The 23863-nt window shown below is 42.6% G+C and overlaps 1 protein-coding gene across 1 annotated transcript in view; it reads right to left on the reverse strand.

Moving 5' to 3' along the window:
• The window catches only part of WDR59 (WD repeat domain 59), a 1485413-nt gene that overhangs the window by 549046 nt on the left and 912504 nt on the right, over window positions 1-23863 (reverse strand). Inside the window, exon 17 of the mRNA XM_044081604.1 lies at window positions 5763-5916. Within this exon, the coding sequence (XP_043937539.1) occupies window positions 5763-5916 (154 nt within the window). The remainder of the gene's footprint in view (window positions 1-5762; window positions 5917-23863) is intronic.

The following is a 23863-nucleotide window of genomic DNA, read 5'->3' on the forward strand; positions in this document are numbered from 1 at the left end:
GGCGTTGTACTCTATACTGGGTCTAATGAGTGATGAGTAGAGGGGAACAATGACCTCTTTTTTTTCTGGATGAGAAACCTTTTGTGATGAGGTAAGCCACATAGAAGGATTTCCTGACCACTGCGGCGATGTGATTATCAAAGGAGAGACTACTGTCCACCTGTGTCCCAAGGTCTCATCACACTTTCAGCATTAAGCAGACTAAAACTTATGTGGTAGTTTTTTACCAAAGCGGATGACAATACACTTTTTGGCACTGAGCTTCAGGCCATGGCTTTGACACCAGGCATCTGTCTCAGTGAGGCCCTTTTGTAGTATGGCCACATCGTTAGGAGTTTCGATTATGGCTCCTAGTTTGCAGTCATCTGCAAACTTTGTTAGCCAAAGACCTTCTGTGTTAGCCTGTACTTTGGAGAAGTAGATACCAAACAGGAGAGGACCCAGGACTGAACCCTGTGGTACTCCACTTGTCACTGGTCTGAAGTCGAATTTCGAGTCTGCTACTTTCACAGTGTGGGTTCTGTCCGTGAGCCAGTTGGCAACCCATCTTGTGAAATAGGCATTTGTACCTAGTTTGGTAAGCTTATCTATAACTCCAGAGTGGGGGATGATGTCGAAAGCCTTGGCGAGATCTAGATAAGCTGTGTGAACCACCATACCCTCATCTATGGCTTTGGTGACTGCTTCAAAGAAGTCAATCAGGCTTAGGAGACATGATCTGCCTTTTACAAACCCGAACTGGGTAGGGTCCAGAGTTTGGAGATTACCAATATCTTTGTTTATGAGTTCCATGATGGCACGTTCCATGGCCTTGCAGACCAGGCTTGTCAGGCTAATGGGGTGGTAGTTCCAGGGGTCTGTCATGGCTCCCCCTTTGTGGAGTGGGATAACTGTCGCTGTGCACCATTCAGTGGGCAGTTCATTCTGTAGTTCGTGTAGAACGCAGCCTGGGATATTGTCAGGTCCCATGGATGCTGTGTTCTTAGCTTTGGAGAGTGTGTTTTTACCTGTGCAGCCGTGATTACAGGAACTTTGAATTCTTCCGGTATACAGATGGGCCCTCTAGGGGGTGAGAGGGGGTAAAGTTAGCACTAAACCTATCTGCCAGGATGCTAGCAATATCAGTTGGTTCTGTATATTTAGTGCCATTGTGCTGTAACTCAGAGCAGATCTGAGTGTTGCTAGTTAAGATTCTTGACATAGCTATAGAATGCTTTGTGGTTGTCTTTAGAGTCAGTGGCAATTTTGTTTTTGTAACTAGCTTTGGAGGATTTTATGAGGGATCTCAGCTTCTTACTGAGGTTGACCAGGGGGTTCCTCCAGCCATGGGAGTTTACTATTTTTTGCAACAGTTTCTTTCTTCTGTTGTAGAGTTTGTTTATGGCAGAGAACTACCAGATTGGCTTCCTTTTTTGTTGGAGGATAGCATCGTGGTTCTATTAGGGAAAGCATGATCCATGCACTCGTGTAAGTGCTTATATAAAGTGCATTTGTGTAGGATTCAACAGTCGTACCTCTATTGTCCATCTGCATGGGTGTCATGAAGTTTGCCACTTCTGTCTTAAGAAGTGTGAAGTTGGCTTTGGAGAAGTTTTTTACAGCGGTTTCCCTAATTGGGGGTGGGGACAGGATGTGGATGTCTAGGGTGATTAGCTTGTGGTCGGATCTGACCAACGAGGAAGACTGTAGAAGATTGTTTTCTGTTTTATTACTGAAACATGCCTTCCAGATATTATTTCTATTCCTCATTCATTTCCTGGTGGTAGGAATGAGATAAGAAGCAGGGTTATTTTGCACTCTGTTAAACCTAAGGGGGCAATGCTGTTTAGTAGTTCCATATATATTTTATTAAAATAGACAACAGCATCATCTAAAGGCAAGAATTTTAGAATGTTCCAGTTATGGAACTGCAGTGAGGTGATGAACAGAGAAAGAGAATTTGTGTGTGCGCTCCCTGGGAAAAGTATGGCATTCTCTTGTGGCATACACAGGCAGGGTCACTAAGCGTGCTTGCTAAGGTGCCATGGGAGCTTAATTGTTAGGGTGGCTTGTTAATAACTTGTCCAGGGTGACAGTTTTCCTCTTTTTCAAGTTGATTCTGGTCAGATCACTGATAAGGTGGGAGAAATTGTATAGATTTATACTAGAAGTCATTGTTTCAGGTGATACTTGACCAGTTGATGTTAACATTGCCTAGTATAATTGTCTCTGTATGTACATTGTGGGACATCCAAAATGGCCTGTTCTCCAATGTGCTGATCTCCAGGTGAGATATAAAAGGCTGGAATACTTATTGGTTTATGTACGTTTAGTTTTAGGTTGGCATATTGCTGCCATTTCTCCTGTTTTTTGTTAAATATATTTGCCTTATATATTGGATGTTAAACCCTGAGGGGAGGAATATTTCTGTGTTACTGATATAAGGTTTTAGCCAAGATTGTTATTACTAATAGGTCAGGGAAGTGATATTTTATCCATGCTTGAAGTTCTGGAAAAATGCCACAGATGCCAAATTCCTTTCTGAACCCATTCTCTGCTGATACATAACAAGAGTCCTTCTTCCTTTAGAGGGAGATCCCAACAGAGTGGTGTACGCAGGCAGGGAAACTGAAAAAATCAGACTTCAGATGGACTCCAGGGCCTGTGTTGTGTGGTCATACAAAGGCAAATATAGAAAACTGGGAGGCAGTTTAATCAAAGGGAAAACTCAAAATGCACTCTCATGGGAAGAATTCAAGTTTGAACTCTTTGACAGAGGCACTGGGAACTAAGGTCGGGTGGCACGATGCCAGGGTAATCCTATGGGCTAGGCTTGTAAAGGCTCAAGGGCCATTAGCCTAGTATACACCTATGAACAATGCATATTTCTCAAGGGGGCTGTGCAAATGGACTATACTGTATAATAACGTACAGGCTAGTTCTTTTCCAGGTGCACAAGGGTACCCAAATCCGAGCTTGAGACTTTACACAGAGACAGGCTAACCACAGCTCTCTTAATGAAAGTTCATTAATATGACAACTTCTCACAATACCATAGCATATAGCTCATGCACAATGAAGGTCTGAGAATAACCGATATTGCAAAAGAAATAAATATGAAAAACTGATAAAGAAATGGAGGATTACCAAATTATACTGATTAAAAATATATAAGGAAAAGTTGCATTAATCAAGTGCTCATCATACAAATGAAGATGACTCCTAATTAACATCCGAGTGATGCAGATTCAGTTGGCAGCAGGAATAAAGGCACTAGGTCAAAGGAGCAGTCGTTCACAAAAAGCTTTACTGGATGAAGTGCTGCTGTCACAATACTGCTCAATATTTTTCAACCACTTCCAGCATAAATTCTAACTATCAGGAATGAACAACAAATGAAAGATGAACACCTTTTCTATAAAACCGATGCTCCTTCCAAAAATATGATGTCTCTTTTTTTTTTTCATTTGCAACACTGTAGTATTCAAGTTATGACTGAATAAAATGCACAATCTAAATCAAATTAAACAAGTGAGCTGCAACAAAGAAGCTTCAAAGGTTAACATATTCTATACATAAAAGACACTTTTTCCAAAAACAAACCTACACAGCAATATAAAAAAATCCATTTACAACCCTTGCAACAGTTAATTTTTTTGGAAACTGCAAATTTGAAATAATTTAAAAATCCATAACAAAACCTTTTGGCACAATGGACTGGGAAAAAAAGAACAGCAGGTTGAACATGGTCCATGCGTGACCTAAATGAGACAAACTTTAAAATACAGCAGTCTACCCAATGAAGGTGATAAAGATAATTAGCTATTAAGTTATTTGAATTTTTAGCTCAACTACCAGTTTTAAATAGACTAAAACACATTAACAAACAGCATGGAATAGTGATCTATTCCTAGTCAAAAATCATGACAGTCCAAATACACAGATATGCTCTTCATTATGTAAGGCAGAGGGCAAATATGATTTCAGATAACTATGATTAAAAAAGCTACGGTTAATGTCAAAGCAATAACATTCTGATTTTCTGTATATGAAAGCAGTCACTTGCAACAACAATAACTCAGTAAATGGAATTTTCCACAGGAACTCATCTTAATAGGTAGTGGGAATCATGTGAGCAAAATCAGTCTTTTCCAGTACAAAGTACATATCTCAGTACACAGTGCTCGACATTAACAGTAGCTTTTTTTAATCATAATTATCTGAAATCATATTTGCCCTCTGTCTTACATAATGAAGGAGGATATCCGTGTACTTGGACTGTCATGATTTTTGACTAGGAATAGATCAGTATTTCATGCTGTCTGTTAATGTGTTTTAGTCTATTTAACCTTGGCAGTTGAGCTAAAAATTCAAATAACTTAATAGCTAATTATCTTTATCACCTTCATTGGGTGGACTGCTGTATTTTAAATTTCTCTCATTTAGGTCACGCATGGACCATGTTCAACTTGCTGTTCTTTTTTTCCCAGTCCATTGCAGATGATATTACCTTAATCTGGGCTGCACAAAACATTCCCACCCTCCTACAAATAACTCAACTAGCATTCTCTGACATTGAAAACTACCTTACCAAAGCCCAACTTATCCTCAATCCAAAGAAAACAGCTTATGATTACAACCAGTTCTAAGAAAAACACTGATAACAGTCAATTCACTATCTACTCTACAAATGCTACTCTAATCGCTCCAGTGGCACAGGCTAAGCTATCGGGAATAATCACAGACTCCCACCTAAAATTTGATGGTCACCTCAAGAACTATTAAAAAAGTACATGCCAAACTGGGATCACTCTACCGTATCAAACCATTTCTTACCAACAACACAAGATCAGCCATTGCTCGCTCCCAACTTCTATCCACCCTACTCTATGCATTTCCCATTCTGACTAATCTCAACAAAACTGAACTAAGCAAAATGGAAGCCTGCTATAACAGAATTGCCCATTTTGCTGCAAATTGCTCATATAGAACTCATCACTGTACTGCTTTGAGAAAGCTCCACTGGCTTGAACTGCCCAACCTCAACCTACAATCAGCTCTGCCTCTGTCATTCTATCTATTACATCCCCAATAAGTGTCCTGCCCTCAGAAATCTAGTACAACATCACTCAGCCAAAAGGCCTCTTAGATCATCAAGTAAACTACTACTAGTCGTCACCAACAGCTACAATAGCTTTGGAGATGAACTATATAGTAGTTTAGTGGCTAAAAAATGGAACTCTCTCCCTACTAGCATACGAAACACATAGTCCAAAGCCTCTTTACAAACCTCATTAGGCAACATCTCAAGCAAAGTTGGCAGTGCCATGATTGCTCCCCTGACTAGTGAAAGCGGATAAGGTACACATATTAAACCTAGAGTACTTGATAATAGTTTTCACTCTTACAAACACTGGCTAATGTACAATGTATGTACTGTACCTGTGTACTATGTATGTATTCTAACTATGTTCCAAATTTCAGCTGTACACCACAAATCTATTAATTACCTTTATTTTTAAATTAATATTTTCTTGTTTGTTCCCTCCACTATAACTGTTGATGTGCTGCATACCACTGTAAAAACATATCTATTGTAATTTGTGTGTACACTGATCATGTCTAAAAAATCAAAATGTATCTGTAATTTTTCTATGTGGAGCTTTTCTCCCCAGGCCTCTGCTGAAAAAGGGCCTTTTCAGCTCAGTCAAACACCCCCGGTTAACAAATGTAAAATAAATAAATAGTGATGGTGAAGGCATGTGCATTACTTTAATACTTACCCGCTCCTTGTAATAGAATGAGCTAATGGAAACCTGTTCCTTCTCACTTCGGGTAGGGCTGCCACTGTACAGCCTCAGGTTAGTCTGAGAATCTGTTCGGATTTTCATTGGAGTAATTAGCCCATTATGATAAGCTGACAGTGCTGATAAGGACCTATTAAAAGGAAAGAAAAAGGAGACGTTTGAGCTTCATACATACACACACACACACACACACACACACACACACACACACACACACACACACACACACAAATATTGAGAAATGAACAAGAAGTTATGTACTCACCATAACATTCGATGTATGTAGTCCATCTCGCCTCACATTCTTACCCGTGGGTTCGGAGCCGAATGTCGGCTCCAACTCGGCCATACCTTTTACTCAAAGTCTTTCTATTGGCTGGGCTAAGATGGTATCCCATGCTGCACTGCTCTCTATCCCCAGATCTAGTTTGCTGCGAGCACCAGCACTCATTCTCCATGCATAACAACACCTAAGGAAATGGAAAAACAAACCAAGAATGAAGGGAACTTTGAAACCAGGCCTAACCTCCAGATCCTCCAGAAAGGGGAAGGTGGGGGGGGGGGGTAAGTAAGAATGTGAGGCGAGATGGACTACATACATCGAACGTTATGGTGAGTACTTAACTTTTTGATGTTATGTAGTCCAATCTCACCTACATTCCTACCTGTGGGACAGTGTCCCCAGCACCTAAATCCTGGGAGGCTCAGTGGAAAATACTCCTGAGCACTGTAGAACCAAAGGAAGAACTGCCCCTAGATACCACATCTAACTTGTAATGAGTAACAAAGGTGTGAGGAGATGCCCAAGTAGCCGTAGCACAAATATCATCCATAGACAATCTGGCCTGAAAAGCTGTAGATGTAGATACAGACCGGGTAGAGTGAGCCTTCACCCGGAACGATAAATCTCTTCCCCCTGAAATATAAATGAAAGAAATACAACTGGAAATCCATCTGGACAACGTGACTTTGGAAACAGGAGACCTAATTCTGTTTTCCGAAAATGAAACAAACAACTGATCAGATTTTCTGAGGTCTTTCGTTCTGTGAAAATAAAAACGTAATTGTCTGCGCACATCCAATTGATGAAATTTGAATTCTGCCTTGTTTGAGAACTGAGGAAAAAACATTGGTAATTCAATAGATTGGTTAAGGTTACTAACTGATGCTACTTTGGGAAGAAAGGAGAAATTCGGTGCGAGAGAAACCCTGTCCTTATGAAAAATCAAATAAGGGGGTTTGATTGATAAAGCTTGAAGCTCTGAAACGCATCTGACTGACATGATGGCTACCAAAAAGACATCTTCCAAGTTAAGAATTTTAAATCACAAGTGGCTGTAGGCTCAAAGGGGGGTGAAGAAAGACCCTGTAGAACAAAGTTTAAGTCCCAAGGCATAACAGGTTCCGAGACCGGAAGACGAAGCAACAAAGTGCCCTTCAGGAAAGCCTTACAGAGTCTATGTGCATTAGGCTAGGTTCATCTGCAACATGAAAGGTAGAAATCGCCGCCAACTGGACTTTAATGGTTGCGGCCGCTGAACCCTGGTTAAAAAGCATAGACAGGAACTCCAATACAGATGAAACTGGAGCTGTGGAAGGGTCAATCTTTTTGGCATGTGCCCAGATTGAAAACCTCTTCCATTTGCTGTAATAAATCTTCCTGGTCGAAGGCTTATGAGAGGAAGATAGAATATGAAGCACCTCCGGCGAAAATTGGTGAAGCCTAACTAATGACGGAAGTGGAGTAGCCAGGCTGTCAACCGGAGGGTCCGAAGAGAGGGATGGAGCTGCCCTGACATGTGAGTCAGTAAGCCTGGTTGTGGGTCCAGAATCCAAGGAGCGTCCATGAGATAGGTATGGAGAAAGGGGAACCAAATTTGATGAGGCCAGTGTGGGGCAATCAGAATCATTTAGCTTACCAAGGATTGCACTTTCTGAATAACCTTTGACAGCAAGGGAACCGGAGGGAAGGCATATATTAGACCGGAGGGCCAATCATGGACTAGAGCGTCCCTGGGTAACTCCCCCTGAGGGGGGATAAGGGTGAAGTAGCTGCTGCATTTGGCATTGAGGTGGCTGGCAAAAAGGTCACAGCAAGGCTGACCCCACCTGCAGAAGATCTGCTCCGCAACTTGACAGTTCAGGGACCACTCGTGAGGCATCAGAATAGCTCTGCTTAGCCTGTCTGCGATCACACAGGACTTCCCCGGAATGCGCGTTGCTATCAGAAAACGTTGGGAAGACACTGCCCACTGCCACACTCGCATGGCCTCTCTGCAAAGGGGATATGACTTGGTTCCTCCCTGTTTGTTCAGACACCACACCACTGACATATTGTTTGAGTGGATTGCAATAGTCCCGAGAGGAAGAAAACTCTGAAGTGCTTGCAATGTTAGTAGCACAGCTCTCATCTCCAGGACATTGATATGCAGATGCATCTCGTGCTCTTGCCACGTGCATTGGACTGTCCTGCCTAGATAATGCCCCCCTCACCCCATCTGGGAGGCATCCGTGGTCAATCTGGGAACCGGAGGCGAAGGAACAAAGGGCTTTCCCACATTGAGGTTGTCGGTGTGAAGCCACCAACTGAGATCCTGTTTGCACCTGTCTGTGAGTAGAATAGGGTGAGAAAGTGGAAGACGTTGAAGAGACCACTGGGCGAAGAGTAGCCACTGAAGGAACCTCATATGTAACCTTGCCACAGGGACTAACATAATCACAGCAGCCATTGTCCCCAACAATTGGGGGACCCATCTTGCCTTCACTCTTCTCAAAGGGAGCAAGGCATAAACCTGTTGTAGGACTCTGATTCTTTCCTGCGGTAGAAATGCCCGCATGAGGACGGTGTCTCATTTGGCGCCTATAAAAGTGACATGCTGTGAGGGCAACAAGGCAGATTTTTCCCAGTTCAAGGTGATGCCCAACTGTTGACAAAGGTTGATAGTAGGGTCCCTGGTCTGAAGTAGTAGATGCCTGGTGGTGGCAGTAAGGAACCAGTCATCCAGGTATGGAAAAACTTGGAATCCCTGATGTCTCAAGTGAGCAGTCACCACTGCCATGCATTTGGTAAACACCCTGGGGGATGTGGTGAGACCAAAGGGCAGGGCTCGAAACTGAAAGTGACTGGCTCCCAGACAGAAGCATAGGTGACTTCTGGATGCCCTGCCTATCTTTATGTGGCAGTAAGCATCCTTGAGGTCGATGGAGCACATCCACACTTCTTTTCCCAACAATGGGAGAATAAACTGCAACGTGACTATTCGGAACTTGGACTTTTGCACATGGGTGTTCAATTGGCGGAGATCCAGAATGGGTCTCAGGTCCCCTGTCCTTTTCGGCACCAAAAAGAATCTGGAGTAAGTCCCTAATCCGACCTGGTCTGAGGGGACATGTTGGATGGCTCCTTTTTCTAGCAGCTTTGAAACGTCCGAAGCTGCGTAATCCCTTTGACTGGGTGGAATATCTGGGATTTTCTTGATTGGAGGGGGATTTGACGAGAAGGGAATGACATATCCTCTGAAAATTATTTGTAGAACCCATTGGTCCTGGGTGATATCTTGCCAGGCCTCCTAGTATAATGAGATTCGACCCCAGACTGGCTCCGGAAACACACAGTCGGGCCTCCCAACAGGAGTGGCGGTAGGGAGAACCACAAAAGGAATCGCGGTCTCCCAAGTTGCGAGGGTCTCCTCTGCCCCTAGGGCAGCATCTTCCTGAATAACCACCCCCTCCCCTGCCTCTGGAGGGGGGCTCACCTTGTGCACCGGGAAAAAACCTCTGATTTCTTGAGCCATATTTTTCCACCCCTTTGGGCCTTGGGATAAAGCCTAGAGGGAAGGGAAAAATGGACGCCTACGGCAGACAGAGTTTTCCCCTCTTGCTCACACCTAGTGAGACTGTCTTTCACCTTGGTTCCGAACAAAGAGGAACCATCAAATGGGGCGTCAGTGAATGAAGACTTGAAGGCCTCCGCGAAATGACAAAGGTGCATCCAGGCTTGCCTCCTAAGAGCAACTCCTGAACTTGCTGCCCTACTCACTCCTTCGGCTGCGTAGGAGATCAGCCTCATGGAGAAGTTTGCAATAGATTTGATGGTAGACATCTGAGCGTTGACCTTCTGGGCCACTGCCTCAGAAACGTTACCCGTGAGAGCATCTCCAAGCTCTCTCTGAAGTCGTGTAAAGTGTCATAAGTAATTCAGTGACCGTAAGGTAAAGGTCGCTGAAGAAAATGTATGCTTCCCGTACCGGTCTATAGTCCTAGACTCCCTTGTAAGGGGGATGGACGGTGGAAGAAGTCTCAGCTAATTCCTTCTGTGTGGCAGCTGCCACCACCATGGCATCCGCAGGGACTCCCTTGGATAGAAATTCCTTATCAGGAGGGCAGACAAAAATTTACTGGGTCTCCTGGGGACTGGTTCCACAGAGTCAGGGGTTCCCACACCCTTCGACAAACCAAATCCAGAAGTTCGTCGAAGGGTGGAGATGATACCCAGGAGGCAGAGGGCTGAGCACCAAAGGCCTTCAGGAAGACAGACTCCTCTTTGGAGGGGGCTTTGGATGGCCAGTGACCTCTTTGCTTCAAAATCTCTAGGATGTCAGAGAAAGAAACATCCTCAGGGGATGACTTAGGGGACCCCTCCAATTCCTCGAGGTCGGTGTCTGACGTGAGAGACTCATCCTGGGAATCTATGTGCTTCCTCTTGCACGTTTTCTTTCTGGGTGGCTCCTCAGGCAAAAACTCTCAGGGGCCCTCAGAAATATAGGGACCACTCGTGGGGGTACCCAGAGGCCTTGGGGCTCCGCTGTCCAGAGATAGATGGCGATCAGAGACCTGCACCGGTGTTGTAGGGGACAGAGTGACCGACCCATATGACGACCTGGCCAGCACGCTCTGCATGGCCTCGAAGGCTGGTCCTCCCGGATCTGAAGAACAACCAGCCACCAAAGCTGAGACAGGAGTCAGGCTTCCCCACACCTAAGGACATCACACGGAGCCCAGCACTCTGGCTGAGATGTGCTCGGAGGAAATATCGATGTAGGTTGAGGGACCGGCTGCAGAGCCGACCGAGTCAGAGCCGAGAACAATTTAGCCAGTACTGGTGACTGAAGAAGTCTCTACACCACTCTATTGACATCCACATCTGATAAGGTCCTTGAAGATTTGGAAGATAGGGAACGAGATCGAGACCTCCTCTCTGAAGGAGACCTGCGAGGAGGAGATACCGGCCTAATGCTAGGCGACCAGCTCCGAAGGCAGGCTGCAAGAAAATTGGAGCCGAAGCAGGTTCCATAACCACTGACACTGCCTGCGGCCCCGAGGACAATGGAGCAGAGGATGTTGATGAAGATTTTGCTACTTCCTCCAGCGGCTCCGAGGATACTGATGGAGCCGGGGATCGCATTTTTGCCTTGGAAGATTTTGCCTTAGAGCTGGAAGCACTCTCCAGACCCTCCTCGAAGGAGGGTTTCAGAAGTCCCTTCAAAATCAATTTGTTCTTCCTTTCATGAAGAACACGCGGGCTAAAGGCATGACAAAAACTACACGATTCCTGGAGATGAATCGCTCCCAGACAGTACACACAGAGTGTCCATCAGTGATGGACATCTTATAACTGCACTTGGAGCACTTCTTGAAGCCTGAAGGCTTATGCTATGCTCCGTAGTATCTTTGGACATAGTTACCACAAACAGCAAGTAACTAACTAAAAATTAGACTAATGGTCAAACAGCCACAAGTGCAGGAACAAGCCAAACAACAGACAGAACACCACAAGGACCTCTAACTCAAACGATCCTTAGACACAAATACAAGGGGGAGGACTAATTCCTCTAATTTAAATGGTTTTAGTCCATGGGAAGAATTTAGCACACAAGGAAAGCAAGGGGACAGACTAGGTCCTCTAACTGAAATGGGCCTAGCCCATTGGAAACAACTAGTGGGATACCACAGAATACACTATAAAAGAACACACAACTTTTCCACAATACAGTCAAGAACACACACAATAGCTATTAAAATAGCTTTTTGCAAAAAACTTCTCTGATATAAGAATAAAAGGGTACTTAGCCACAGCCAAGAGCGAGACCACGTCCGAGCTACACGAGCGGCAAACGAGATCTGGGGATAGAGAGCAGTGCAGCATGGGATACCATCTTAGCCCAGCCAATAGAAATACTTCGAGCTAAAAAGTATGGCCGAGTCGGAGCCGACATTCGGCTCTTAACCCACAGGTAAGAATGTAGGCGAGATTGGACTACATAACATCTAATGTTTCTCTGGAGATGACTCTCAATACTTCTTTATTGAACAATTAATATGATTGCTTTTCAGGGCAGATTTTATTTTACATTTGTTTACCAGGATAGTCTGTCTGGACACAGGTCCATTTACAGAAGAGGTCCGGGGAGAAAAGCTCCGTAAAAGTAACAATATAGTTTACACACCTAATACAAGTCACAGTTAAAATATCATAGACAAAAGCACTTTTTATACAGAAAGAAACAATTCTTGGTTAATATGCATACAGAAAATATATTTGGAGGTTTACAGTAGTGATTCCTGAGTTTAATAAGAGCAACAGAAAAACCTCAGAGTAGTTAGTTTGTTGTTACATGAGGTAGAGGTATTATGTGATGCATGGGCATAGCCAGGAATTCATTAGGTGCACTTTGAGAGAGTTTTTAAACAGAGTAGTTGATGGAGCAGAGGTCAGAGTGAGGGAAGGTTGTTCCAAATTTTGGCTATATTGTGGGAGAAAAGAGCTTTATCTGCAGAGTTACTTGCTTTAGAGACACGGAGGAGAGATTTTTCAGAAGAGCGGATGGGGCGACATGACGTATACTGGGTTAGAAGTTGGTTTAGGAATGGGGTTTTGTTGGGATGATTTACAATATTGTAGGCAAGTATTAATTGGTGGTATTTGATTAGTTGTAGAAGTTCTAGCCATTTAAGTTCCTATAATGCCCGACAGTGATGGGTTTTGAAGCTGGAGTTACTAGCAAATTTGGCGATTTTATTATAACATGATTTGAGTCGTTCAAGGTCTTGTTTTCTTGTATGGGTAAGGATTGGGGTGGTGTACATAAGGCTGGACAGCAGGTGTGTTTGGGCTAGTGTAATTCGTGCTTTGTCAGATAGTAATTTTTTGTGTCTGTATAATGTACCCATTTGTTTGTGGACCTTTTTGATTATTTGTGATATGTGGACATCAAACAGTAGTTTATTGTCAATTTCTACACAGAGGAGTTTGGTGTGATCAGTGGGGGAGATCTTAGTACCATTTTTGGATGTGATTATAAAAAGTTGATGGGTGGATTTAGTTTTGTTGGGAGTGAATATGAGTAATTTGGTCTTGTTGGGATTGAGAATGAATTGGATTTAGGTAATCCAGTTTTCCACTGAGGTAAAGGATTCCTGGGTAAGTTTTTGTAGGGCTGTAAGTGATGGTGCGGAGCAGATGAGTGTTGAGTCATATGCATATAACATAAGTGTGGCATGTCGGGTGGATGTATGAAGGCTGTTAGTAAATATGGAGAAGAGTAGAAGGTCCAATATCGAACCTTGTGGGACTCCTATAGTGGTTGGAAGTAGGGGAGAATGTTTGTTTTGCCATTGGACAGATTTTGTCTGCCTGATAGGTAGCTTTTAAACCAGGCTAAAGTTGAGGGTGTGGTATGTGACACCAAAGGAAATTCACCCCGGGGATCATGTCAGTCGCCCTGCTAGACAGGGGTCCAGGGAAGTAAATGGTGTGGGAAGAAATAGCTAGGGAATTGTTATGGCTAGGCTTGTATAGGCCCTAGGGCCGGTAGCCTAGTACCAACCTATGAACCTATGTCAAAAGCCTTAAATAGGTCTACAAATATTGCAGATATGAAGCTGTTGTTATTTCTGTGTGTGTTAACTGTATTAGTAAAAGGGAGGAGAGCAGTAGTTGTACTATGGTGCTGCTGGAAGCCATGTTGTGTGGGTAAGAGGAGATTTTTAGTGGTCAGGAATTGCATGACTTGAAAGTGAATACATCTTTTCAAGTATTTTTGATAAGAGGGTAGGATGGCTACGGGACAGTAGTTAGAGAATTTGTAAGAGTTTCCTCCTTTGCGCAGAGGGATAATATATGATACTTTCCATAGCTGTGGGATGTAGGATTCCTGAAAGGAGTGGTTTATAAGGATGGAAACAGGGTAAGCTAGGGGAATGGGCTGCTAGTTTTAGAAAACTGGCTAGTAAGTTGTCTACAGCAAGGGTAGTTGGTTTAAGTTTTTGTAGCAGTTTTTTTAATTTTAGTGGTTGGGACGGGTGAGAGGGTCAAGGCAGGGATGTTTTTAAGGGGGAAGTTGGGAGTGTGTGTGTGGTGGTTATTTGAGAGATATATTAAGGATAGGATGGGTTCAGTGAAATGGTGGTTAAATTGGGAGGCAAGGCCTTTAGTGTTATTGTTGGTGGTGGGAGTTGGAGTGGATGTTTTACCTGGATTAAGTAGGGAGTTAATGGCATGCCAGAATGTTTGGAGTCTCTTGTGCATTTGTTTTGGCTGTCAAGGAAATAGTTTTGTTTATCAAGTTTGCTTTGTTTTTTAGCCTGATTTCTAGGTTTTTTTTCTAGCTTTGTTTGGATAAGTTTGTGTTATCTCTTTTCCATACTTTCCAAGATTTATTTCTAGCTTTTAGAAGGGCTCTTGTTTCCTTGCTTGGCCATGGAGCATAGTTTGCCTTGATTTTGATTCTTCTAATGGGTGCAATTGAATTGCGGATGGTAGTGAAAGTGTGGTTAAAGTAGTTGACTGCTTGGTCTAAACCTAATGTATGAAGTGGATCCCAGTTGCATTGTTTTAGGATATTATTTAGGTTAATAGGTTCATAGGTAGGTACCAGACTATCTGCCCGAGGGCATTTATAAGCCTAGCCAAAGTGTGTCAGCTTTCGCCACCCCACTGATTAATTAACTGATCCTCTGTCATGCAGAGCCAATGAAGTGATCCCAGGGGTGTATTTTCTGTTACCCATCCACTCTTGAAGAGTGTTAGTGAGGGGCTCTGCCTGATGTAGTCTGGAATTTTGTTCCAAAGCATGGGGAGTCCCTGTGACAGGAATCTATCCCTCCAGCATGTTCTACTTACTGTTGTAGCGAGGTTTAGCTCACTAGAGCGAATGGCTTGCAGTGACTTGGATTTCTTTAGGTGGAGCATGTCCATCAATTCCGAGTTGGGACATGGCTTTGTAAGTCAGGCAGAGATCACCTCTGAGTAAGCGATGTGCCACTGAGTACAGCCGGAGTTTTTTCAGTCGGGCTGCATAAGGCATATGTTTGAGGCTAGTAATCCTCTTGGTGAGGTACTTTTGTGGTCTTTCCAGCTGCTGGAAGTGTCTTGTGAGGTACATTCCAAATGGGGCATTGTACTCTATGATGGGTCTAATGAGTGACGAGTAGAGAGGCACTATAACCTCTTTATTTCTAGATGCGAACCTTTTAGTAATTAGATGGGCCACATAGAAGGATTTCCCAACTACTTTGGCAATATGATTGTCAAAGGAGAGATTACTATCTACTTGGTCCCCAGATCTCTTATTACCTCTTCTGTATTAAGGGGGCTGCCACCTATGTGGTAATTCGTGGGTGTTTTGTTTTTCCCAAACGGGATGACTATGCATTTTTTGGCATTTAGCTTGAGGCCATGACTTTGACACCAGGTGTCCGTCTCAGTAAGGCTCTTTTGGAGGATGTCCATGTCAGCCGTAGAGTCAATTATGGCTCCTAGTTTGCAGTCATCGGCAAACTTGGTTAGCCATAGTCCTCCTGTGTTTGTCTTTACTTCTGAGAAGTATATACCGAACAGTAGGGGTCCCAGGACTGAGCCTTGTGGGACACCACTTGTGACTGGTTTAGAGTCGGACCTGCAGCCCGTTATTCTTACCGTGTGAGTTCTGTCTGTAAGCCAGTTGGCAACCCATCTCGTGATGTAGGGGTTTATGTTCAGGCTGGTGAGTTTTTCTGTAATACCCGAGTGGGGAATGGTGTCAAAAGCCTTGGTGAGGTCAAGGTAGGCTGTGTGAACCACCTTTCCCTCATCTATGGCCTTGGTAACTGTCTTGAAGAAGTCAACCAGGTTTAGTTGGCATGATCTACCCTTAACAAAGCTGAACTGGGTCAGGTCAAGTGTTTGGAGGTTCCCAATGTCTTTGTTAATGAGTTCCATGATGATGCACTCCATAGCTTTGCAGACCAGGCTAGTCAGGCTTATGGGGCGATAGTTACCAGGGTCAGCTGTGGCCCCTCCTTTGTGGAGAGGAATAACCATTGCTGTGCGCCATTCTATGGGCACGTAGCCTGTGGAGAGGCTGAGGTTGAACAGCGTGTTTAGGTGGGGGGGGGGTTAGTTTGTCCTGTAGTTCGTGGAAGACTCATTCTGGGACACCATCTGGTCCCACTGACACTGTGTTTTTGGCTTTTGAAAGGGCTGTTTTCACCTGTGCATCTTGTGTATTTATTTTACTGGCATTTCTAACGTGTCTAAAAAGTATGGGGTTTGAAAGATTGGTCCGTTTGTAGACACCCGGTGTGATATTTGAAACTGGAACATGGTTTTGGAAAAAATAATCAAAAGAAGACAAGGTCAAACAGACAAATTAAAAGAATATTCACTTGATATACATAGTTTCTTCCTTAGATCAACCCAAAATCTAAAGCAATAATCTTTATTCTACAGTTTGAAAACCTAGTAACAGAATAAAAAGAAGGTCATGACTCTTCCTGGTACTACAAGTTACACATACTAAAGTCAGAACACAGTGTCAAACAGTGGAGTAACAGTTTTCAAATGTCTTAATTTTAACTCTCCAAACTCAAACACAGTAACTCTTCAGTGAATATTCAAACTTCCAACCAAGAAGATAAGCTTTTATGACATAAAATACTGTTTTGCGATGGGGAATAAGGGGGAAATAACATATATATATATATATATATATATATATATATATATATGTGCAAACAGTTAAGGTGGTTACTTGTTTAAGAAGTATTTACCCTAGTTAAAGATGACTGGTGGGTACTAAATGATAGTATGAAAAAGAGGGGAAAAATAAGGTCCAGTACATGAAGGTAGTATGGACGGTTTTCTGAAATTTCTATTTATTTGGCAATATAGTTTGTGCTAAACATGGGAACTATGAATAAGGACAGATGGTATATGTTGTTGATGGAGGGGTTAAGTGTTAATTTTCTTTCTCTGTTCTTCTTTCTTTAAAGGTAGTTCACAGGTAGGTAGCCATAAAGGTACCCTGGCTTTCGCCACCATAAGAAAATTATTTTCCTATGCCCCTGTCGAGCAGAGCCACAGAGGTGATCCCCGGGGTGAATTTCCTATTTCCCATACAATCATCAAGACTTTTCTTGAAGAGCACTAATAAGGAGCTTTGTTTGGTATAGACAGGTAGTTTGTTCCAAAGTATGGGAAGTCTCTGGGACAGGAATCTATCCCTCCAGCATATTCTGTTTATTGTGGTGACAAGGTTTAGGTCCCTAGAGCGTGTAGCTCGGAGGGATTGGGATTTCATTAAGTGGAGCATGTCCAACAGCTCTGGGTTTGACACAGCTTTGTATGTTAGGCAGAGATCGCCTCTGAGTAGGCAATAAGCGACGGAGTAAAGTTGGGAGTTTTTTGAGACGGTCTGCGTAGGGCATCTGTTTGAGGCCAGTAATCCTCTTTGTAAGGTATTTCTGTGGCCTTTCCAGTTGTTGTAGATGTCTTGTGAGGTACATACTAAAAGGGGCTTTGTACTCTCTATTGGGTCTAATGAGTGACGAGTAAAGGGGAACAATGACCTCTTTTTTCCTGGATGAGAAACCTTTTGTGACGAGGTGTACCACATAGAAGGATTTCCTGACTACTGTGGCAATGTGATTATCAAAGGTGAGACTACTGTCCACCTGTGCCCCAAGGTCTCTTATCACGCTTTTGGTGTTAAGTAGACTACCACCTATGTGGTAACTCATGGGTACAGATTTTTGACCAAACGGGATGACCATAAACTTTTTGGCATTGAGCTTGAGACCATGGCTTTGACACCAGGCATCTGTCTCAGTGAGGCCCTTTTGTAGGATGTCCACATCGTTAGGAGTTTCGATTATGGCTCCTAGTTTGAAGTCATCTGTGAACTTCATTAGCCAAAGACCTTCTGTGTTAGCCTGTACTTCAGAAAAGTAGATACCAAACAGGAGAGGACCCAGGACTGAACCCTGTGGTACTCCACTTGTCTCTAGGCTGAAGTCGGATTTGGAGTCTGCTACTTTCACAGTGTGATTTCTGTCAGTGAGACAGTTGGCAACCCATCTTGTGACATAGGGATTTATACCTAGTTTAGTGTGTTTATCTATAATTCCAGAGTGGGGGATAGTGTCAAAAGCCTTGGCGAGATCTAGATAGGCTGTGAGACCCACCTTACCCTCATCTACGGCTTTGGTGACTGCTTCAAAGAAGTCTCTCAAGTTTAGGAGACATGATCTGCCATTTACAAACCCGAACTGGGTGGGGTCCAGAGTTTGGAGATTACCAATGTCTTTGTTTATAAGTTCCATGGCCTTGCAGACCAAACTCGTTAGGCTAATGGGCCGGTAGTTCCTGGGGTCTGTGGTGGCACCCCCTTTGTGGAGTGGGATAACTGTCGCTGTGTGCCATTCAGTGGGCACAAAGCCTGAGGTTAGGCTATGATTGAACATGGTGCTTATGTGGGGTGCCAGTTCATTCTGTAGTTCGTGTAGAACGCAGCCTGGGATGTTGTCAGGTCCCATGGATGCTGTGTTCTTGGCTTTGGAGAGAGTGGTTTTCACCTGTGCAGCCGTGATTACAAGAACTTTACATTCTTCCGGTATAGAGATGGACCCTCTAGGGGGTGAGAGGGGGGTAAAGTTAGCACTGAACCTATCTGCCAGGATGTTGGCAATATAAGTTGGTTCTGTATATTTAGTGCCATTGTGCTGTAACTCAGAGCAGATCTGAGTGTTGCCATTGAGATTCTTGGCATAGCTATAGAATGCTTTGTGGTGGTCTTTAAAATCAGTGGTGACTGTTTTCGTAACTAGCTTTGGAGGATTTTATGAGGTATCTCAGCTTCTTACTGAGGCTGACCAGAAAGTTCCTCCAATCATGGGATTTTACTCTTTTTTTGCAACAGTTTATTTCTTCTGTTGTAGAGTATGTTTATGGCAGGGGATCACCAGATTGGCTTCCTTTTTTTGGAGGATAGCATCTTGGTTCTGTTAGGGATAGCACGATCCATGCACTCGAGTAAGTGCTTATAAAGTGCATTTGTGTAGGATTCAGCAGTCGTACCTCTATTATCCGTCTGCATGGGTGTCGCAAAGTTTACCACTTCTGTCTTAAGAAGTGTGAAGTTGGCTTTAGAGACATGTTTTACGCTGGTTTTCCTAATGGGGATGGGGGCAGGATGTGGATGTTTAGGGTGATTAGCTTGTGGTCGGATCTGACCAATGAGGAATTGACCTTTGGTGTGGAACACTGGTCGCCCATGTTGGTAATGATCAGGTCTAGGATATTGCTGCCCCTGGTGGGGGTGTGGATAAGCTGATCCAAGGCATTGGAATTTATGAATTCCAGAAAACATCGAGCAAACAAGTTGGTACATGAGTAGTTTTCCCAGTTAAAGGTGGGGTAGTTGAAATCGCCCATTATTAGGGTGTTGGGTTGTACCCTAATATTTTCCAGTGCATCAAGAAATGAGGAGTGGGAATCCTGGGGCATGGCGGGGGATCTGTAGCAAGTTACAATTTGGATTGCGGTCTTGTCCGGAGTTAGTTGGACTTGGATAATCTCGGATGCATTATGCTGAGCAACTAGCCTGGAGGTGTGGATATCGTTAATGAATAAGGACACGCCTCCGCCTTTGGTGTTTCGGTCCAGGTTAGGTGGCCGAAAGGTGTGGCATGAATTATAGCCTGGTAATGCAGGGGTGCTCTCTGGAGCCTTGAACCAGGTCTTTGTCACTGCACAGATGTTGATGCTCTCCATTTTAAGGAGTGCCTCGAGTGAATGCATTTTGAGGTTTAGACTTCTAGCACTGAGCAGCATTACCCTCAGATTTTGCTTGCTTGTACCTGTTATGGTGGTGAATTTGTCATTTGAATCTTGCCTAAAAAAGGCACTATAGGGGGGTGGCAAGAGCCTTAGCCAATATTCGGAATCATAAGAGCAACAGGTGCAGGACATCTCGGGCAAAGCATCGTGGTTTGTCGATCATGTCATCCCAGGCAGACAAATACTGGATCCCCTTAGAATGACACCAGAAGCTTAGCCAATTGTTGAAGTCATCATAGTGAATAATGTGGGAAGAAAATATGTACCAGCAGAAATATTAGTTTAAGGGTGTGCACACTTATGCAACCAGCTTATTGTACATTTTTTATTTCTTATATTTTCCCCTAACAGATTTGTTTGTTTTTCAATTGAATTTTACAGGTTATAGGTCAAATTAAAGGTGGGAAAGTTTTGAAATGATTTATTGTGGTCTCATTTTTTTATATCACAAAAACCTGGCATTTCAACAGTGGTGTGCAAACTTTTTAGATCGTGTGTGTGTGTGTGTGTGTGTGTGTGTGTGTGTGTGTGTGTGTGTGTGTGTGTGTGTGTGTGTGTGCATAATCTCGAAACTTAAAAAAAAAAAAAAAAAAGTAAAACAAACAGCAAACTATTCTAATGTGTATTCACTTGATCTACATAGTTCCTTCCTTAGATCAGTCCAAAATCTAAAGCAATAATCTTCATTCTACAGTTTTCAAACCTAGTAGCAGAATAAAAATAAGGTCATGGTTCTTCCTGGTACTACAAATTACCTTACCTCCCCAAAGCCCATACAACTTAAATATACCAACTCCGAGATCGCACTATAGTGGAGTGAATGGCAAAGTTCCCGTTTCGCACTGTACAGCAATCCCCATTCACTACGTTCGAGATTCCGTAATCTCGAGATTCTTGTCCTCAGGATTCAGAATTCGAGATTGTGGAATTTCGGTATTCTTTAGTGATCCCACATATATATACATACATATATATATATATATATACTCACTTCAAAATCTCGAATTTCAGTATCTCGAGACCATGAAGCTGAAAATCCAATAAGGCTGAAACCCCAGAAGCGCGAAATTTAAATTTGCGACTTCTATACAAAACATACCGCACACACAGACATACATATACCTCTCTACACATACACAAATACAAACACCTACCCGACATACAAGCAGGGGAACAAGCCCCCCTTGCACCCCCCATGTGGGGGGTTGTGACCCCCCCACCTCTACTTAAATATACTAACTCCGAGGTCGCACTACACAGACAAACACACAAAAACACCACTATACAAGCTACATTCCCCTCGCAAACACAGATCACACTAACAAAACACACGGACACACACTAAAGCCCCTACTCAAAACCCGTAAAACACAATATACTTACCTACATCTCCAACCATCCACTCACACATCGCAACACCAGAACCGCTAATTCTCTGAACTTCGGGATTTTAAATTTTGCGCTTCTGGTGTTTCAGTATTCTGCACTTTCGCCTTTCTGGTCTTGGGCTTCTGAAATTCAGGATTTCAGTAGTTCAAGATTCTGAAGGGAACATATATATATATATATATATAGATATATATATATATATACACACACACACACACACACACACACACACACACACACACACACACACACACACACACACACACACACACACACTGTTTTGCAGTTTCATTCATTGTGTCAAAATAACATCCTCTTCTATGGAGCCCTCATGCCTTCCGAAAGCAGTGGGACAATGTAACTCATCAAGTGTACTGGTACTGTCATAAAATTAAAACGACAAGAAAACACCTCACTGACTGGGAAGGTGTTCTTTTGTTGTTTTGTTTTTCAAGCCTCAAAGAAGCAGTTTGTGGACTTTCACATTTGACTGTCATATAATTTATAATTTTACTGAACAGTCATCATCCCTTTTCACTCTGAAGATAGAAGTGTTGCTCCAGTTTTTCTAATGGTTGACACTATACTAGTGAGTTTATTGGTGGTACAGACTGATTTCAAAGTGATTTTGTTTCACATCTAAGTTCAGAGGATTATTCTTTAACTTTGGAAGGGATGCATCACAACAGAAAAGTAAACATTTGCTTTGTCTGTTTCCTAGACTAGGAGGAGTATAAACTGCTTTCTCCTACCTGTAAAGGAGGAGGGTACTGTTAACTTCTCCTTAAAAATATGGAATGTATAGAAATCCAGATATTTTATACTTTGAAGATACAAGTGTGAGATTTTGTCCAGTTCACCTAGTCTGTACTAGTTTTGTTCTTTTCTTAAACATGATGGTTCTTTATTTGTCCATCCTTCATTAATTAAATTTCAGCTAGATCTTAACCATGCCTTCTTCAGGTTTAACAGATACTCACTCCAAGGCCCACAGCATTGATACAGATTTTCTGTACACCAATTACTATTACTTTCATGTAGAGCTTGGTAATGTCCTTATTTATTAGACTGTTTCTTAAAATGCATTACATGGTTTTATCATGTTGTAACTATCTGCTGCTGCTACTGTCAAATGGAACATTTGGCTGAGAGTATACTAAGGTGTAATAGGTCATACCACAATTCCATTATGCAAAAATGCTACACACTGGTAGATAAAACCAAGGCAGCAAGAAGCCAAAAAAACAAGAAATGAAAAACTGATGGTTCCACTATTCTGGGTATGGACAAGTGGTGTGGTTGACAGCTGTGGAGGCTGAGATGGGGGGGTTGGAGAAAATGGAGACTGGACTAAAAGGTGGGAGAGCTCAGGATGGTGACATGGAAACAATATGTGACAAGGATGATATGACAGCAGTCAGGAACTTAGGAGAAGCAGCAGCTGGCATTAGAAGTCATAGCAAGTACAAGGTAGACTGGAGGAAAGGAACAGAAAAGGCAAGGGAGAGACCAGCCAGGGATATGTAGAAAATGGCAGGGTGGAAAAAATTAGGAAAATGGTGCATGCTAGGGGGGGGGGGACAGAAAAAAAACAGATAAAAGGAGGCTATGAAGATGGAGGAGTAAAAATAAATAAACGCAGGGAATAATAATAGAGGGAGTCAGGAGAAGACAAGTGCAGAAAGGTATTACGGGAAGATTTAAGAGAGATGCAAAAGAAATCAAGTGAGGCACATGGTGTGAGTCACCTTCCAGGAACAGTGGAAACACTGGCTTGGTGCAGCTTAAAGATCATGTGCAAATATTTTTGTTGACATTACTTTTATCTGTAATTATGCTGTCATTATGTAAAGTGGGCTTTCTGGTTATAACAAACAGATTTTACTTTAGTTACTTCGGTGAAACTATGCTTATTAAGTATATTAACCTTGTGTTTGTATTTACTGTAGGCTGAGCAGCTGTCCAGTTTCTTCTGGATTCTATCTTATGTGACATAGAATTCTAATGCTACAATTATTAGTTCAAACATTTTGATAGTTTGTAGTGGGTAGGTGTTTTCTGTACACAAAGATTTCAACACATAAATGCAGTAGAGTCAGTTGGTCAGACAATAACCATGTAAATAAATTCAGTTATATTAAAATAAAAGCAAATTAGAACAGAATAAGATTCCTTGTAAACCTTATAATGCTTTTTATTACACAATGACTAGCCATTAACATTCCAAAATGAGCACGCTGATTGGTCAGCCCAACCAGCATGCCCATTGTAAATCGAGCATATACCAATGGAAAAAAAAGTCCGATTGCCAGGACTTTTTTCCATTATTATAATGGTATTAAAAATTTTACTTTTCTTTAATTTTTTTTTTTAAATAAGCTTACAAAAAACAGAACTTAAAAGTAACAAGAGAGACAGGACAGAGATAAATACCAGGATAATCAGGTACATTATTTTCTCTCTCATTCATTTCAAATCTCTGGATCTTATTCTTTTAATTAAAAAGAAAAAAAATGGCAAGAGATCTTCCTTTCTCCATTGCTACCTTTGCACAGCACTGATGCTGCAAAAGCGTAGGAACATAAGTCCCATA

This window comes from Protopterus annectens, chromosome 8.part1 (genome assembly GCF_019279795.1).
Source record: "Protopterus annectens isolate FY-2018-M chromosome 8.part1, PAN1.0, whole genome shotgun sequence".
Taxonomy (NCBI): domain Eukaryota; kingdom Metazoa; phylum Chordata; order Ceratodontiformes; family Protopteridae; genus Protopterus; species Protopterus annectens.